Raw genomic sequence first — 20,920 nt, forward strand, 5'->3', positions numbered from 1 at the left:
GTAAATCTGCAGCCTCTATCCATGGTCAAGTATCATTCCACAACAAATTAACACTCTCTTGTGGAGAAGGTTGTTACATCTCGTTGGGGGGAAGCTTCATAAAACAATAAATAAAGGTTAATGATATCATATTCTCTCATAGCAAGTTATAGATTATAAGGTAAACTAATATACATATATTTGTAACATCAAGAACATGTGCACAATCATCAGATAGTAAACGTCTTGATCGAGGGTATGCAACTGTCCAAGGGATCACACCCGGTGTAGGGATACCAACCTACCTACTGTTGGAAAATGTCTCCATGATCCAAATATACAAAATTAACACTACTAGAAAAAAGCCTGAATAACTACGGAAATTTGTTACGGAAGTAGAATATGTAGCTATTTTACTATGGAATATGCTACGGAATGGCTAAGCATAGCAATTTTACTACAAAAGTTGCATTCCATAGCTAATAGTTGAATAACTACATAATTTTGCTACAGAATGAAATGTTGTAGGTAGATTGTAACGAAATTTACTACAAAATCATAATTCGTAGCTATTTCACTACAAAACTTACTGTATTCAAAAGTCTGTAGCGATTTTGCTATATAATTTGCTACGAAATCATAATTCATACCTATTTTGCTACAAAATTGAAGTATGTAGTTATTTTGCTACGAATTTGCTACATAATCAAAATTCATAGCTATTTTGCTATGAATTTTTTCTACATATCAAAGTTTGTTGCTATTTTGCTATAAAATTTGCTACGGAATTAAAAAAATGTAGTTATTTTGCTACCGTCTGTGCTACGGAATCAAAGTTTGTAGCTACTGTGCTACGGAATCAAAGTTTGTAGCTAACTTGCTACAATGTTTTTTACGGAATCAAACTGTAGGTATTTGCTATTGGATAAAAACCCACAATTATTATTCTACAAAATGGCCAATAAAATCTAAATGTTTGGAGGCATCCTAAGCAAAGTGTAGACCCATTAAACGGGTACGGGTGGTCGGATAACCCACGAGTGGTTGGATGACATGAAACCGACTAACCAGAATGACGTATTCGAAACAAGTACAATTTCTGGGTAAAAAAGAAAAAAAAAATTGAATTTAATTTTTTTTGACCGTTCATACATGAGAGAGAGAGAGAGAGAGAGAGTGAGAGAGAGAGAGAGAGTAAGTGAGTGAGAGAGAGAGAGAAAAAAAAAAAAAAGGTGCGGCGGAATCTAACCGTATTGAAAACCACAGGGTGGGGGCGGTGTTGCCTACTGCCACCGTGGCAAAACGTAGGGAAAACCGTGCCCACACCCCTAGCCTTAGGAACAAAAAAACAATCTTCGTCGATCACAGATTAAAAAGCAAGATTTCTTTGAGCTAGTTTTTTTTTTCGTGTGTATCCGATGGCTACTAGGTCGAATCAACGTACCATAAGAAAAACTTTATAAATTTGACTCTTTCTTAACATAATCCCATTTCCGGCCCAATTAATTGTACCATTTATTTTACCCGGACCGAGAACCATATCTAGAATATCCAAAACCCGAATAAGGATATTATTAAAACCCAAAATTAGAGAAACATCAATACATAGTACTTCATTAAGGACGAATGTTTAAAACATGAATTTTAATGAACAACGGAGCCCAATAATAGTTATACAAAATACAATAGTATTCAATGAAACAAACATGTACCCAAATTTGAGTTGAATTTAGGTTGAATTAAATAAGAAATTGTTATATACTATATTTTTTCTATTTATATAATATATTATAAATAAATAAATAAACAAATAAAAATATTAAACCTTAGTAGACGACATATAAGATGTCAAACAACTAACGAACATAACAATGTTACAATACTTCTTGCATAAAAACTCTTAATGCAGTGGACATACCTTAAATACATAGAGAAATCCATACACAATATATGAAGGTCTACTACCGAGTCTTTGGTGGTTGGGGTTTAGATGCTCTTATCTTATCAAATATAGTAGACAACTATTCGTGTCAACAATTGCGTTTAATAAGTATCAATTAAAAGAATCATTTGATATAATATAATAAATATAATGTAAATAAATTTATGTCGGTTAAACTCATCCAAATTAGAGACTAGTGCAAGGTATTCATCTAGAATTGGCTATCGAGGATAGTCGCCTTAAAGTTCATGCTCTAACATATACAACATAGAGACTCGCACAACATTTGCATCTGATAATTAATGAAGTGAAGTATTAAACACTTAAATAACATCATCAAATTTCACTAACTTTGAGCCCAATACAAATGGAAAGACATGTTGTATGAACTGTGTCGAAGATGAAGTAGCGCGAAGATACTCCCCAAACTGCAACCCGACAAAAAGGCAGAAAGCTCTCTTTTCAAATCAAACTCAGTAGTCACCTATAGGGAGTAGAATCTCCTCCATGTCAAACTTTGACATGAGGGTAAGTGGCAACCTCTTTGCATATAAGGTAATGACAATAACATGTGACATTTTACACCCGTTAGCATGTTAATTTATACACCAAAACAGGAAGCCCTAAACATGGCCACACGTTCGGTGGTGTGTAATGGGCCATGGTTTCCCGACCAATTTCAAGTTTGCAGGTTGTGGTGACTACCACTTCATATGTTTTATCATGCCACAATGAAAGGGATTTAAATTAGGTCACTGTTGCATGTTCTGTTGCATGTTCTGAACACCATTCCAGATTATAATGGTTGTGTTCCGGACACCATTCCAGAATAAGGACACCATTCCGGAACAGTTCTAGACATTCCAGAGATGTTCTAAGTATTTTGAAGATGTTCTATGCATTCCGGATTAGTTTAATGTATTTCGGAATTGTTTTGTACATATTCAAAAGTAGGGTTTTTTTTTTTTTTTTGCTTTTAGTTGTCCTAGTACATACATATACCCAGATATAATCATACAAAAGCCTAAAAACAACTAAAATTCGAAAGAAACAACTTATAGCTAGACCTGACAATGGAGTGGGTTTTGACCCAATCTGATCCAAACCCGTAAGAATTATATGGGTTTGGAGCATAGTTGTTAATTTGTTTACCCGTTAACGATCCATACTCACTAATCCTTTTATTAAAAGGGTCGGGTATGGATCATCACCGATCCGCTTCGTTTATAACCCGCGCCTTATAAATTTTAGAATTATAAATATATGTTTATACTACTTAACGTTTAATATTATTTCCAATCTAAAGTCAAAAGAGCAAGGGACAAAGGAAAATCGCTTTTACCTAGGATTTGAGAAGTCGACTTCTACCAAGAATCATGATGTCATTAAATTTATATTCATCAAGAAATCACCAATTTCATTTATAAAATCAATAAAAACATTTATTAACAAGAAGAAAGTTTGCAAGTGTTATTCGTCATCACTACAATCGATAGTAATAAATTAATCGAAACTTGTTGCAATAGTGATTTTTAATTTCAATCGAAATTCCTCGAGTACGTTTGTCCTTTTCTAAATCAACTTTTGTTTTATTTAAAAAATGTTATTTTAAGTATTAAGTAAAATGTGTTTGATTATTCAAAAAATTTATAGGTTAAGGGGTGGTTTGGATATCCGTTGATTCAATGGATAAGGGTATGGATTTGATTATTCAAAACCTTGCAAGTTACAGAGAGGGTGTGGTTCAGATTTTGAAATTTGTTAAAAGAATTTTGATCATGGTCAATTCGCTTCAAACCCGCTCCATTTTCAGGTCTACTTATACATCAATTTATACCAACATAAAATAAAATAAAATAAAATAAAATTTTCTTATTTTTGAACATATAATCATAAACAATAACATTAAATCATACAAAGAGTCGACACATACACATAAAAATTGAATCTCTTCACTCCTAGAAGAAGACATCCTTTGAAATTGATGTAGTCAAGAACAAGAGGTATAAAGTCTGAAATAAGTCTGAAACAGTGACTTCGGAACAAGGGGTCCGACATCCTTTCCTTATATATAAAAGACCACATTACCAGGTCGAACCCTTTTACTTATTTATCTATTTTGGAATTTAGGTCTAGAATAGGCATTCCGGACCAAATGGTCATTTAAAAAAAACACACACACAAAAATGATTAGATTACTCAATTTCCTTTGAAATTTATTGTAAAAACTAAATACCTTAATTAAATGTCCTTGAGTATTTATTGAGCTTCTTATTTAAACTTTTTCATTAAAAAAAACTCATAATACAAAAGTTCATTGTAGCTCTCATAATAAGAGAATTTTTGCTCTTTTTGTTTTTTATTAGTTAGATGTTGTATAGTTTTAATTACTTAAAAATCTATGGGTCTCATATAAAAAATGAAAAAGCTCTTAGGCTAGAGATTGTTAACTAACAAGTTAACTCAAAAGGCTTTTGAATCAAAAAAGCTTTTACAATAGTTTTTCTTTTTTCTTTTTGGAAAAAGTTTTTATTATAGATGCTCTAAAGGTCAAATAGAGATGTAAACTGGTCTGGAAAGGATCCAAACCAAATCGAAACTGAAAGAACCAAAAACCAAATTTGAAAAATTATAGGAACAAAAAACTAGACCAAACTTTAGTAACGTGTTCCAGTTTGGTTCGGTTCTAGTACAAAGTTTGCTATCTAAAAAGATGTTCGATACCAAAACCGGAAGAACCAAAAATAAAAAAATAGGATTAGGAAAACCACGAACCAGACCAAATACCACCAATCTAATCAGCCAGTAAGTTCAAATACCTTCTGAGGGTGGAGATGTTAAATATATATGCTCCAACTTAAATCCCAAAATAATATATAAAACATATGAAGAAATTAACCACACAATAATTATAAATAAACCAAAAAAACACATTTACATACTCATAATAAAATCAAGTAACAATGGTCAATGGCATTACATAATAACAACCCACAAGTTCACAAATTCATTTTATTCCCCAAAACACAAATCCCTCAACTAATCAAACACAACACCAAAACATCAAAACTAGTCCTTAAATCTTTATACTACCAAATACCAATTCACTCCCTTCAAAAATCAAAACGATCTATTCGGGTACGAAGAAGAACCCGAAGGTGATGACGACTTAGCTTTAGCAAAATCCACAAGATCCTTAAACAAAGCATCTTCCGGTTTCTCTTTTTTAGCTGGCATCGAAGGGTTGACCGAAAGATTCTGAGTTTGACCAACCAACCCGTCAAAAGACGAACCCGAACCCGACCCGCTGCTCGAATGTGACCCATGCTGGTTCTGGTTGAAAAACTGCTGTCTCTGGCTTTGTTTTGCAGGCGGTGGTGGGATGGACACGGGCGGTGCACCGTATTGACCCACGGGCACGGGCGAAGGGTCCCTGGACTTGGGTTCATCGTATGACGCTTGATCAATGAACATGGTTGCGGTTGGGTTTATGTAATCGTCATCCGGAAGAGGAAGGGCGGATGGTTTTGGTGGAGTTGTTGATGGTCGGACTGTGGGGCCCGATGCGCTTACAGAAGACCGTTCAGCGCTGCTGTAAGCATCACCGCTAAGATAGTCGACCATCAGGCCTGAATCACCGCTAACAGGCTTCCTTGATGCAGGCGGGGGAGGGAGGAGTGGGGCGGCACGTGGTGGTGCGTTTTGGTTCCGGCCATTTCCCTGTAAAGTATCCCTTGATGACCTGAAACAATACAAACCGAAACTCGATAAAAGATCCAATGTGTCTGATACAGTATCTCATGATACTGTATCAGTGTGTGCCTGATACATGTACAGTATCAGGCACATGGAAGGTGGGAAGGTGTATTTAATTTACCGGTGAGCAAGCTGGCCAAAATCATCGTCAGACTCATCGTCCTCGTGAGTTACATTAACCAGGGGTACAACCGTACTTTCACTTGTCCTGGTGACAACAGGCTGTGTGGGGCCGCCCTGAGCAATGTCATCATGGAGACGAAGTACACGCATTAAAGTATCATTCAATGCCAAACCTTTACCTAGAAGCTCTTCATCTCTGTTGAAAAGAAAGTAAAACTTATGAATGCCAAAAATAGAAAGAATGACAGATCAGAATAGGACCACGTGGTCCCACTCCCTTCCAAAAAGAGATAGAAGGTGCTTACGATGTAGTGTTCACAAGGGTCATAACACGTTGTTGGTAAGAGCGACATTGGTCAACAAGGTCAACAATCAGTTCTTGTTTGACCCCCTGCCACAACCAGACATTAAAATAAATCATCAAATAAAGATTGAAAATATTGTCCTCTTTTCCAGATTCACCATTTATGTTGGTTAATTTGAATTTGATTAAAACTGGACATAGCTTAGTTATTACCTCACGATTCTTAGGATCCAAAGCATTAAGCATGTCCATCAACACATCTGCTATTCCTTCTGCATTCACGATTTCTGACAACCTACATCAATCAATTTATTATCATTATCGTGTTGTAATCATGAGAGATTTTATCAAGGTTCAGAAGTAGCATAAAATTTGGAAATCATCAAGTAATACCCGAGTCCAGCAGCATCAGTCTGAAGGGATGCCTGAATGGCTGCTTCCTCATAGGGTGAAGTAGGGTGCACAATAGGGTGACTTTGTGGTGGTGTAAACAGTGGGACACTGTTCTCTTCTTTTGGTGGAAAATCTACTCCTGCAGACTGTCAACAATTCAACAACAATAAAACAAAATGTTAATAACAAAACAATATAATATTGCAACTTGGTTTTTAGTGTTTTGGTAATTTATATTGTTACTTAAAAGACTACATAGTTAGCAAATCTGAAAGTTATATATCATAGTAACGGTATTGGCTTCTTTATATAAAAACTTAAAAAGGAAAAGGAAACAACGTACACCAACTTAAATGGAAGCCAAGGAAGTTGGAATTTTTTTAAATGTAGTGCATCTACTACAATGCTTCTTAATTACAAAATCATACTATCACTGGAGTACAAAACATATTTACCAATCACCTTCAAGTCATTGTATGCTTCATAATATTGGGGATACCTTCCCCCTCTTCCCCCTAAAGCTTCTTGCCAAGTGTCTATCAGTATAAGAATCTTTTCCCTCACATTTAAATCCGGCTGCAACATCATATCAATATCAACATTATTTAATCTTTAATGAAAACAAACTAAAGATAGAAATTCCATACCTTCTTCTTTACAATTTTGACCATATCATGCAGGATATCCCGCTCAACGATTTGCTGAAACACATTTTCTCCACAGTTTTTGCTCAAAGTTTCAAGTACCTATTTAGAATTTACAAGATTTTTGAATAAAGTTGGTTCCTTGTAGAACATGTAACAAATATCTTTCATTGTATGATAGAAATATATGACAAAAGTGAAATGAATAACTTACAAAAAGAGCTAGGAGCTGTATTTTTGGATTTTTACCCCCGAGCTTCTTTTTTAGTATCTTAAGAGCATCTTTTGTTTGCCTGCAAAATCAAGAACATAACAGCAAGATGAAATTACTAAAGAAATCATCACCCCACAAAAAAAAAAAAAAACTATTATCAGCTTGTGAATTTCTTCAACAAAGACTTTTTCAGCTACTTACATACCACATGGAAGATACATAACTGTGGCTTCAATTAAATGTATTAAATGGAGAGAGAAAGCAATCATATGTGCTAATTAATTGAAAGATTGAAAATAGAGTAGTTGTGTTATAATGGAAAAAAAGAAGTTATACCCAGGATCCATATTGATAAGATCACATAGCTCGATATTAATGGCCCAATCAGGACCGATCAGCATATCACTTGTTGCCCTTTCAGCACATGCTGCTGCATTATTAGTATTTGACATTTCTTAATTTGTCCTTCACCAGTCTAAACCTGCGATGATCTCCCACAAACCCACAAAAATTAATATGTAAAACCCTTAAAAGTTCAAAAGTACATATCACAACTTCAAATTCGTAAAAAGGACAAAAGGAATTCACATCCATCCGAGAAATTTCGAGATTCAATTGAAGCCGTACAAAATTTTAAAATACACAAAAACCTAATGGATCGAAGCTCCGAGGAATCAATAATATAATTCAAAAGGAAATAATCCCAGATAAATGATGCGATCGTTATCGATAACATCCAAGACCCGTTCAAACCCAAGTAGAAATACGATCAGAATTGGAAAAAGTATGAATCTGAAAAGAAATAGATAGGATCAGGGGATTGCTTACCCGTCAACAAGAATTATGTAACAGAGAAGACCAGAACAGGTTTTTCTTCTAGGAATTTAGTGTAGAAAAAGTAGATAGAGAATTTAGCAGAAATCAAGAGAGAAGGAGATGACTTTCTCTTCGGTCTGTGTATGCGTCACCCCTTCAATTTCCTTTTTCTTATACCATGCCGATATCCGGGTCTCAATTTCGGACCCAAAGGAACGCCGATTTTACTTCTTTCGAGTCAATTTAGGAAATATTATCATATATTTTTTTTATGTTTTGGCATCATTATGTTATATATAATAAATGCAATTATACATTTTTATGGAAATATTATCATAACTATGTTAAATTAAGTATGCATTTTATGTAATATTATTTTAATTTTACTTAATTTGTATAAATTTGATTTTTGATGGAAAATATATCACAATACCTTATTTTAACATGAAAAAAACAATAAATTACCCTTTAGTTTTATATGATTGAAACATCATTGCATAACTAATCTCAATTACATAAATTGTAAAAAATTATTAAATTAATAAAAGAGGTTAATGTAGTCGGACAAATAAGAATTTAATCATTATTGATATGTCTTGGTTCGCAAGTCATAATAAAAAATTACTTAGATACTTTATATAAAAATCGTTTTATTACAAAACTAAAAAATATAGAATTTTGTTATATAAATATCATTTAGTAATTTTGGTCATATTTTGTTTGATATTTAAAATTTAGATTTTTGTAGTTTTCTTTTCCTAAGTTTCATTTGAAAAAGTTGAAAAATAAATAAGAAATAAGAATTAGGATGAAGAATGATTTTATTAAAAATGGGGACAGATAATTGGTCAACCATTCTCATGAGTTGACTTGGGCCGGCCAAACCGAAACCATACGCGCTTCTAATTGACTCGAATAATCCTTTTTCTTTTGTTCAGTTGGCAAGATGGAAAATATATATACAAATCTAGAATATCAGTTTTAATTATAGGCTTACATTTTCATATTTAATAACAATCAGATAATTAATTACTTTATCTTTTTTTAACTTATATAGTTTTATACAATGCAGAATATCAGTTTTAGACGAAAAAAAAAATGACCAAAAGTTTAGTGTTTTCTAATTGTAATTTTTAGTCCATATTAATGGCATCCAAAATAGTTAAGTTATTTAATGATTTAATGGTTTTTTTTTTGTTTTTTTTTTTGTAAACGCATCCACAATAGTTAAGCCATTTAATGAGTTGATGATTTTTTATTTTTTATATCGGAGTTTTAGTAACTTTTTTGGTAACATTTGTCTTCAAAAATCATCTTAATGACATCAACAACTCCAAAATCCTTGTTGTCACACTGGGTTCTTATTCTTTTGTATTTGGAAAAAATGTTTTATAATTACAATAGTAATATGCTTTGAACTTTGAAGAGTAATTGAAATAAAATTATTTTTTTATAAAAAAACCCATCAGTTGATATGCTATAAGTAATTTAATTAAACGAATGAATTTTGTAACTAATATGATTATATGATTACATAAAGATTAGAATATAACTAATAATTTTTAGAGTACATAACTAGAAAACACGAATCTTATTTTTATACATTTTACCTAATAATTCATTTTAAACTCAAAGTATAGTGGATGCATACAATTTATATGTTGTTAATGATTGGCTAGAGGAATATTTTTTAGGTTAATTATTGAAATTCCAAATTGTGTACACTATGGATACTATCATAAGATATTATATTTTGAAAAGCAACATAAATGGGCATTTATTTTGGACTTTATAGAACCAAATTTTTCATGGAATTCATCTCTCTACGAAATGACAACATTTTACCAATACGAAATAACGATCCATTGATAAAGCAATTTCGGTAAGAAACATATTGTAAAGTTTAATTTGTCGAATGAATGATCATTTTTGTCGCATATATTCAAATGTGATCACTTTATGACAAAACTCCATTCATTTTGGTTTTTCTTTATCGACCAACTCATTTATGGAACATCAATCATTGTGTATATGGATTGTTTTAACTGTAAATTACAATTTCGTTCCATATGGTTGTTGATTTTATATGATTCATATCCGACAAATGCTTCTAAGAGTTTTATTCATAATTCAAAAAAAAAAAAGGTCATGTTTTAGTCTTTAAAATAAATGATGATTTTGTTGCTATCTTCTTTATATTATTGTTGGTTAATCTTTTTATTGTATATTGATTGAATAAAGACAAATGTTACGTTTGTATTTATATATAGCAAGGAAATACACCAAACACTAGCGCTTGCGGCCCATTTATACAATAAAAAACCTTTGGCCCATCAACACTTGGTTTAAGCTTTAACGACACCCACACAAAATAGGTAGTTTATAATTAGTAGAATTAATTACACCAAAATATCATAATTATTAATTAATTATTTTAAATAAATTATTAATTAGTTATTTTAAATAAATTATTAATTAAGAGATATACCAAAATTTTAAAGTTATTATAACTACAAATTTAACATATAATTAAAAAAAAGTAAATTTGAATTTTGAATTGATTTGCCTAATATATCTCCCTGATAAGTGGCATAATATTAATGAAAAGTTGTATTATAATAACACATGACAAAAGAAGATTAAAAATATTTTTTATTGAATAGGAAGATATGCAAATTGATTTTTTGAAGACACAAACTAAACTTGTAGGTCCTTCTAAGCGATTTTCTCTCTAACAAAGCGAAAGTCCCCCTTGATTTGTTTTGTACAAGCATGAAATACTATATTTAACTAATTATTTTAAATAAATTATTAATTAAGAGATATACCAAAATTTTAAAGTTATTATAACTTCAAATTTAACATATAATTAGAAAAAGTAAATTTGAATTTTGAATTGATTTGTCTAATATATCTCCCTGATAAGTAGCATAATATTAATGAAAAGTTGTATTAGCTTAACACGTGACAAAAGAAGATTAAAAATATTTTTTATTGAATAGGAAGATATACAAGTTGATTTTTTGAAGACACAAACTAAACTTGTAGGTTCTTCTAAGCGATTTTCTCTCTAACAAAGCGGAAGCCCCCCTTGATTTGTTTTGTACAAGCATGAAATAATATATTTAACTAACTATTTTAAATAAATTATTAATTAAGAGATATACCAAAATTTTAAAGTTATTATAACTTCAATTTAACATATAATTAGAAAAAGTCATTTTGAATTTTGAATTCATTTGCCTTAGCATAATATTAATGAAAAGTTGTATTAGCTTAACACATGACAAAAGAAGATTAAAAATATTTTTTATTGAATAGGAAGATATACAAGTTGATTTTTTGAAGACACAAACTAAACTTGTAGGTCCTTCTAAGCGATTTTCTCTCTAACATAGCGGAAGTCCCCCTTGATTTGTTTTGTACAAGCATGAAATACTATATTTGATGATAAATAGGCAGCATTGCGTTATCACACCATAAATAAGGAGGACCCTAAATAGGAAAGTGGATATTGATCACGAAATCTTGGCTAGGATACATCATGCAATTCATATTGATTGTGATGCATGGCTAGACAAGATTGGTCACGAAAAAAGGGCAAGGGCATGCTTCATAGGGTTCTTTACAATATAATGACATCTAACTGTACATAGTCCATCAATATGCTATCAATATATGAAATTTTTTTACCACTGATAATGGACAACGCCAAGTTGGATGTACCCAAAACTATAATTGTATTATATCACAAGGGGAGGGTCCAATAATAAAAAATGTAGTTTTTGGTTTGTTGTCAATAGATGGGGCACAAACGCCTTACATGTGTATCTCTATTCTTAGTCGACTCGAAGAAGTCATAATCATTAGTTAAGAGGTAATCTAAAGCCTAAGGTGAATATTAGCCAACCAAATATTCAACAATAACCTACACCTAATTTAAAATTTTCTTAAAATTGTAGGTTTATCAATTGCAATGTTATTTGGTGTTCACAAACTCAACGTGTTATGTTATTCATTTAAAATATGCCTAATACTTCAATAAACATACTCGACATTTAAATAAGAAATTATATAAAAAAAATGAATGCCACAAGTTGAATGCTTTCACGCATATATGATGATATACAATACATCATAAACCCTAAACCCCAAATCTATGCCGTACTCGATAGACTAAGCGTTGGTGCTTCTTCCTCTCAGAAACATAAGTCATTTGTAGGACTTTTATGCATAGACACCATGACTCATTTGACACATGACCTAAACCATGTTTCCTGTATAATCTCTCATAGTTTCTTAATGTGCACCAATGTATATGATGGGAAAAACTGAAACATTCACCACCGACACAACAATATTTTCATATTTCTTCCTACTTGATGATGACTTTTTTTAGATTACTTATACTGTGAATATAACTAACTTATCTTAAGAAACAAATGTATGACTATAAGTATCCTCCATTAAGCCCAAAATCCAAAGAACATTTATGCAATAAACATTTTGGCCTTTAAAAACCGAATCAGTTTACTTTTTTTTTGTCAACGTCATGAAGTTTAATTGTTTAACAAAAATCCAAACCTGCATAACAATTTATTGTACAAAAGAAGAAAAACATATCTTACGGTGTGCGGAATCTAGAATTTGATGTGTTATACAAAATCTGAAATCCGATGCAGATGTAGATAATACTCCCTCCGTCCCAAATTGATAGTCCACTTTTGACTTTTGAAGTATTTTTTCTTCAATTTTGACCTTAAATATTTTTATTTGTGTTATATATTACTTGATAAAACTTAAAACCATGAAAAAACATATAAAATACAATTCATTCATATATTTTGCATCAAGTATTATCTATCAAAAAGAAAAATATTTAAGGTCAAATTGAAGAAAAAAAAAGACTTCAAAAGTTAAAAGTTGACTATCAATTTGGGACGGAGATAGTACATGTTTTTAATCCTAAATCAAACGAAAAGGTAACACAACTTACAAAAAATTGATTTTCATAAAAGTGTTGAGTTAAGATATCTAAACTCATAACGAAATTGATATATTCTTCTAATTAAAAACAAAGTCTTTTTTTAGTTTCTCTCATACCAAAAAATAGCTAGAAATGATATTAGGAGAAAAATGAAATAATTTGTTAATATATTATATGATTAATATGTTAATTATAAATAGATAATTGATTTGTTAATTCATATGATTAATAAATTAATATGAAATCAATAAGAATTAATTAATTATTAATCAGAATTAATCTACAACTAATTTGGGATTAATTAGAATTAATTAAATGTACAAAGGGGTGAATTGTAATTATTCAATAGTTGAATAAAAGAATAAATTCTAGATCCATCAATGGTATGGACGGTTTTGGAGGGATTTCTAAGGTTTCTGGAAGCATTATGGTTGCAGATAAGGAAATGATTTGAACTAAGATTAAATCTATTATTTAATTAATTCAAATATGAATTCATCTGAAAGTTACCTAAACTTATAAATAGGACACATTGGCTTGCAAATTTTGTGCACAACCTTTCTAAGAGGCTAACAAACGGAATTTCCTTCTCTTTTCTCTATATCCTCTTCATTCTAGGGTTTCTAGGGTTTTGGGTGTGAAGTCATTAGAGACATCATAATTTTAGTGTTAGCTTTCCAAGATCAAGAAAGATTCAAAGACATTGTTTACTGGTACAATATCAAGGTATGTAATTTAACCCTAATTTGTTAATTCGATTATAGTAATGGTTCCTTAATTTTCATAGTATGTTGCTTTTAATTATAAATACATAAATCCTTAGGTTGCATGTAACGTCTTAAAATTATAAGGTAAAAAAATTTCATTTTTAATTCACCCAAAACATTAAATTATCTTTAAGTCAACATTCAACATCTTTTTTTTTCAAATATTTATAAGTACTTTATAAGAAAATAGTTATCAGAGTACAATCCCAAAATCATCATAATGCGGAAACATGGGTGGATGCGCTACGATCAAGTCGGGCCCTTCCCTTCCGAACCGAAAGTACCTGAAACCATAACTATAAAAACTGAAAGCACAAAGCTTAGTGAGTTCCCCAAAATACCACATACCAAACATAATAATCACATACTGGGCCCCCTCCTTTCATCAGTCCTTACCTGGCAATGGGTCCCGCCCGACATCGATCCCCGCTCGGTATACAAATTTGTCATTCATCAGGCCCCTACCGGTACACATATAATCATATAAACATATAATCATATGAACACATGCGATAATCACAAAGACAATATCATACCATACAGTCATCGAGCCCTGCCCGACATTAGGCCTTGCCCGTAAGCATAAAAACATATACTGATAACTAGCATACAATATACTCATCAGGCCCCACCTGGACATATAAACCATGGGTCGACATTGGTGTCTTCGATCCCCTAACTCAATTAGGGAATCACCTCAATCCACTGACAATCAAATGACTACTCGGGTGGCTGAATCATATAACCTCGCGTCAAGTTAGAAAGCTTGCAAATGAGAAGATACTCTTGGATCTACAAGCTCAAGCCACTCCTCCAAGTTTCCATCTTTTTCTTATTTACCACAAACACCCACAAATCAAATTTCAAGTTTAAAAATCACCAAATACACTTAGGTTCGAATTTAGGGTTTAAAAGGGATGGAGGATGGAGATATTAGGGTTTGGTGATGAGATAAGGAGCTTAAATAGGTTCAAAGACCATAAATTACGGCTTTCATGAATCTGGAGTACGCCTTGCATACTCCTCCAAGGTGTCGTGATCCTTCTCCCTATTACTCCCTGCGTACCAGGGTTAGCCTTAAACCCTACCATCTTTCGAAGGCCAAAACTTATCTATTACAAGTCCATTTCCGACGATCCCTATATCCATGGAAAGGGGACGATAAGATCTACGCTTCTACCAATTCATACTTGCCTTAAAACTCCCCGAACTAAAATGCAATTTCCATAAAAGCCCGAACTGACACTTACCGATATACCCCTTGGCTCCAAAATACAAACTGAATTTCGGATCATCTAAATTACATTACCCACACCCAAATAGGTCTAAATCTCTCTTTCCCCAAAGGCCCTAAGCCTGATGATAATCGATATTCGGGCCTCATCCTCGAATTAGGGAACGAGACAGAACAGGGTGTTTCATTGCATGTACCCTTAAGTGTTAAAGGAATTTCTGCAAGTACATAGATTTTGTAACCTTAAAATTCCATCAGTAGTATCAGAGCTTGATTGCTATACATTGATTGTGCATGAGATAAACTGAATAATTTTTTATATATATTTTGTTTAGTCACGACGTGACATATCTTATGCCACGATGTGGGATCAGTCTAGGATCTAATTTTCAGGATTTTTCTGCCTTATCTGATTGACTGATTAGTAGGTTGTTAATTAGTGATTATCTGTTTATTGGTTAAGTTAAAATTCGATTTTTATTTGCCATATATGATTAAAAAACCTAGTTTTGAGGATAAGAAGATAAACATGGAAACCTATGTTGGATTATTGTCTAAGTCCATAACTATAATTGGTAAGACTTGACCCGACTCGGCATGGTCCATTTGGGTTGCATGGCATCGGGACATTTGGATAGACCGTTTGTGAGAAGAGGACATTTGTGACATATTAATATATTATAAGTTCTAATATATTAATATAAAATTATGTTATTTAAGTAGTACTGATCAAGAATAAATTTGGACTTAATTTATTGATCAAAAGAGACTAATTAAATATATGGGGATTGATTGTGTAAATCATTCATTCTTATATATGTGGGCTTATGATCCAAGATTCCTTATGTTGAGTTTAACCCATGTGGTGGTCCATGGATACTCCATGGAGTTTAAAACCCATGGAGCATAAGGAATGGGTAATGTCATGGGTTACATGGTGTAACCCTAATGTGCACACTATATAAGGACCCATTTATCTCAAGAAATTGACACAAGTAATACACATATGAGGGCTAGTCAATTTGAGCTTGGAGTGTCTTCTTCTCATGGTTAGTCCAAGTGTTCATGATGTTGTGTGAACCATAAGGTGTCACACTTGGGGCACTAGGCTCTCAAGCTTCATGGAGTCAAGAAACAACAACAAGGTATGTATTTTATTTATTTTATTACCCAAGTATATGATATTTGTATGCTAGTATTGGGTAATATCTTGGAAACTTCATATTTGCATGTATATTAGAGAAAACATAGATCCAAGGTATTTAGGGTTGTATGTGCACCATAGGATGTTGTAGTATACTAAAACCCAACAGTGGTATCAGAGCCATGGGTTGTTTTCTGTTATATTGATGCAAATGTTTTATTTTCAAAGTTGGAAAAAAAAAAAGAAAAAAAACATAATGTTTGTCAAATTTAAAGATAATTACTTGTTTTTTGTGAAAAACTAATTATTTGTAAAATTTGAATCATTTGCTATATGAGTTGAATTAGGTCAAATTTAGTAAAAGATAAAATAGATTATTTTATTAGTTTTAAAAGTTTGATCTAAAGAGTTTTTTGAAACCTCCATAAGTTATGGATATGAAAAGGTTTTAAAAAAAATTGATTCAAAGTTTTTTATGGAGTTACAAAACTTGGTCTTAATATTTTAAAGAATTCCATAACTTGTTCTTAAGTTATGGAACATGAAAAGTTTCATCATAAAAGAAACATTAAACTCCATAAGTCATGGAATCCAAAAGTTTTATGTTTCCTTGATTTATGAGTTACTTTAGATTAATGAAAAAAATTGTGTTTTAGTTGTTTTCAATCCTAAAACTCATAAAAGTGTCATAGGTTACATAAAAAATGAAGAGTCTTTTTCATTAAATAGTATTATGACTCCATAACTTGTCCTCAAGTTATGGATGTTTAAGAGTCACTTCTTTAAAAGTGTTATTAAAGAATAAGAGGTTACATAAAAAAAATGAAGAGTCTTCATTTTAATGAACCATTAAACTCTTAAGTTATGAAAATCCAAGAGTTTTGTATAGTTTCAAAACTTGCCCTCAAGTTTTGGAATTTGAAAAGTTTTCTCTAATGAATACTTTAATTCCAAGTTAAGCCCTTAGAATTTTAAAAGATAAAATTCAACCCTTATACTGTATAATATTATTAGTTAATAATATTTATATATATATATATATATATATATATATATATATATATATGTATAATAGCAAGTCGTCTTACCATTAGGAGGCCTCATTCACGAAGCCGTTCTATAATGGGGTATAAGGTTACTGTCTATAAAATGGCAGTTTAATGGGTGTCCACTCTCACCCACCACTTCCTTGACCGGTGGAGGGTCGTTAGCCGAACGGGTAGGACAAGGACTACAATTATCCCTTCATTAAAAGTATTAATGATAAATACTAAGTAACTAAACATTTATAAATTCCCAATCTTATTTACTTAGGAAAATGTGAATTTGGTGCTAACCCATGAAATTACACTTTGCACTTTCTTAAGTCAGTTAGTGGAGCGTGTGTGGTTAACCGGAACACTAGCTTGATTTAACAAGGTAGGCAAAGGGTAACTTAATGTTTATCATAGCATCGATGGAGCGTGTGTGGTTAACCGGCACATCGATTGAAGGGTAAATATTAAGGGTACCAAGTATATTTGCATGGTTATTCACACCTTGTTTTGTGATCTTCGGCATCCCAGTCACAAAACCTGAAGGGCACACTCGAGATTGAAACATGCCGTTGAAAAGTTTAATGAATCTTAAAAGAACCTAGGAGTTTCAAAACCAATTAAAACCTAATAATACATTTCATTTATCTTGGTGGAAATTGGTGAATCGTCATTCACCTACCTTCAAATATTGTATAGCTTGGATTACGGCATCCCTCTTCCAAGTTATAAAATAGTTTGTAGGGTCCTAGCCTTAATATTTCATATTAGGTGTTATATTAAGGACTTTAGATCAACTATCTTGAATATCTCCCAAAAGATGTCTAGTTCAGACATCTATGATCCTCCCAAATCTCTTAGAACTTCAATTCCTCCACCTCCTCCAATTATTATCCCTAACCCACAAGTTCAAGATCACTCAAGCCCTATTGGCAAGGCAAGGTATAGGTGTGATCACATCTTAGAGATGAAGTCACATATTGACAAGCCGGGAGAGTTGGGTGTCAAAGTCTTGAGAAAGTTGGTGGTTCAATCACTTTCTAAGTCACATAGTGAGTTCCTTTAGGACTCCTATGAAACAGACTATGACAAGACCCTTAATGATCTTATTTATTTGCTTGGTACTGCTGAATTAGCAATGATTTGGAAGGCTAGTAAAGCAAATTTTATTAGAAGATCGACTTCCCAAAATTTTATGGACATTGGCAATGGTGACACTGGAAATCCAGAAAAAGCATTCTCTTCCCAATGGAAAGGGATCGACCATAGTCAACTCGGTTGACCAAATGGTAAAGATAAAAGCTAAGTTTGTGATTGTCCCATGTACCATTTCCAAAGGATCCATTTGTTAAAATTACCAAAGGAAGGGGCACTGTTTGCGAAGCTGCCAAATTTACCTAAGGATGTTTAAGTCAATAAGTTTGACTCTACTTCAAGTAAAGTCCATTGTTTAACTCTGTTAAGCTCCTATTTGGAGATTCTTATTACATAATGTGACTGAGTCACATGGTGATGTTATAAGAATCAAAGAAAAGAGAGAAAGCTTAAAGGAAGTATATGCTGCTTCTGATCGCGAAGATGGACTTCGATCGCATCAAAATTTTGAAGTTGTTACTTAGGAGTTATGACACGTTGCTTAGGAATATATAACAACAAGGTTTTCATATGGATTGTAAGGATATGTTTTTCCGCAAAGTTTTAAAATAAAAGGAAATTTTTGATTTTATTTGTTTTAAGTATCCTTACGGTGGCATTTGTGAAAAAAATGGTGTTTATATGATTCCATTGCTAGTAATATAGGAAAATGGTTTTGATTCTTTCATTTGTGGTAGTGTCTAAATTTACCAAATAAAAAAAGTTTCTCATCACCCAAGTTTCAATTGGACCGAAACTTGGAATCATGCAAGTTGTATAGTATGATGAATGAGAACTTTCAAGCATTGGAAAATTAAGACTAATTACTTGTTCACATGGATGTGTGAGTCAAGTAAAGGACTAAGGGATTGAGTACACATTCATGTGCACTGATCAAGCCCACCACAAATGTAACTTGAGTGACACATCTTAAAGAAGGTTTATTAACACTAGTGAAATGTAAGAGTAAAAGGTTTTATACTCTTGTACATTTGAATTTGGTAAGTTGTGATGTTTTGGATAAAACAGAGACCAACTTAGGCCAATTGTGTTAAGTGTTTGTCTTGATTAGAATCCACACTATCTCTTGAATATTTGGCAAGAAAGTCTTATAGGTCAAGGAGACAATGGGAGTCTAAAAGATCCTGAAAGGGTTTCAAGAAGTAATCAAGAATAAAACTGTATTTCATCACTAGCACACAACTAGAGGTTTATAACCTATCGTGTTGACATTTCTGTGCCCATTCCAGTTAATTTGGCTATACATTTGAGTTCTACATGTTCTCAATTGTTTGCATAACTACTTGGAAGCAATGGTAAGCCCTTGTGCTGCCAGGTGGCAAGAGGTTAAGATTGCACAAGTTCAGTCCATATGTGTTTGGATTTGTCACTAACCTAGTCTTGTGATTATGGTTTTGACAAATTCACATGGATAAGAGCACATACACCATAAAATCTAAGGGTCATAAGGTTTCTCTCCGATTCATGAAAATGATGGTGAGGAAACACTTCCACCAAGTAGATTTGAAGCAGATAGCAAAGGTCTAAACAATTGAGAATATGATTACGACATCCCTTTTCATAGTTCTGAATTTGTTTAGACACACCCGTGATCTATCTAAGATAAGGTGTATGATTTTGATAAAGTCTTATCAAAGCAATCTAGTATCAAAAATCTGAACTTTGGTAAGAATGTCAATAAAGTATTGAATTAGAGGTCCAGCTGTTTTCTGGATACGTGTCAAAGCTAGTGGGAGCATAAGTGTTATGCTAATAATCCTCATGTTAGTGGGAGCATGATAATTATGATAAGTATTGCAAGCTAGCAATGTTAATTATAGAAAACAAAACGTTTCAATTCGTGAGGTTGCATGGGTTGAAAAACTTGTTTTGCTATAATTAAGGGAGAGGAAATTATACTTCATTTCAATTCTAAAAGGCTTAGATTGAGATTTTAATCATCTTTAGTCAAGAATATATATGAATTTTATGTTGGTTTGGTTCAACTTAAGAAAATTCATTTATATTGCGTTCTCAAAATTCGATTATGATTACGACATCCCTCTTCATAGTCAAACTTTTGAGAACATGGCAAATAAAAAATATTGTAGCAAAAGACTAATCTAGAATCAAGTCTTTATGTGAAACATCATGAATCGTGTCCCATTTGCTTTGGGTACAGGATCGATTGCATGTGCTATAATATTTATCCTTTCTAAATTCTTCTAAATGCTCAGAGCATTAAGAAGGGAAAAGTCTAGAACTGGATATGACTAAAATGATTAAGCAATTGTCGAGAACAATCTAAGGTTTACCAAAGATTGGTTGCTCAGGGACACTTGGAAGTATAGTGTTAATTTTGGAAGGACCATGTTGACATATTCTGAAAAGAGGCAACTCTTGTTCAGAAGTGATAGTCAAAATGGGAATATAGGAAGGTGGAAGTTGT

General features: G+C 32.3%; 1 protein-coding gene across 1 annotated transcript; it reads right to left on the minus strand.

Annotated features, from left to right (window-relative positions):
* Window positions 1–4,837: 4,837 nt before the first annotated feature.
* On the minus strand, window positions 4,838–8,342 carry LOC111904143 (TOM1-like protein 4). Its single transcript, XM_023899916.3, has 10 exons — window positions 8,184–8,342; window positions 7,692–7,836; window positions 7,356–7,434; window positions 7,145–7,243; window positions 6,960–7,073; window positions 6,498–6,643; window positions 6,318–6,399; window positions 6,106–6,191; window positions 5,799–5,996; window positions 4,838–5,663 (listed from the first exon to the last, which is right to left on the minus strand). Exons 2-10 carry the CDS (start codon window positions 7,805–7,807, stop codon window positions 5,042–5,044), a joined length of 1,542 nt encoding a protein of 513 aa, XP_023755684.1. The 5' UTR covers window positions 7,808–7,836; window positions 8,184–8,342; the 3' UTR covers window positions 4,838–5,041.
* Between the last annotated feature and the right edge of the window lie 12,578 nt (window positions 8,343–20,920).

This window comes from Lactuca sativa, chromosome 1 (genome assembly GCF_002870075.4).
Source record: "Lactuca sativa cultivar Salinas chromosome 1, Lsat_Salinas_v11, whole genome shotgun sequence".
NCBI lineage: Eukaryota > Viridiplantae > Streptophyta > Magnoliopsida > Asterales > Asteraceae > Lactuca > Lactuca sativa.

Bases quoted from the DNA above. Each gene is read 5' to 3' on its own strand.
- LOC111904143 (XM_023899916.3), bottom strand. From the start codon at position 7,807: ATGTCAAATACTAATAATGCAGCAGCATGTGCTGAAAGGGCAACAAGT. The intron at 6,192-6,317 runs GTAATAACTAAG...TGGTTGTGGCAG, and splicing joins TGGATCCTAAGAATCGTGAG to GGGGTCAAACAAGAACTGAT. The intron at 5,664-5,798 runs GTAAATTAAATA...GTATTGTTTCAG, and splicing joins TTTGGCCAGCTTGCTCACCG to GTCATCAAGGGATACTTTAC.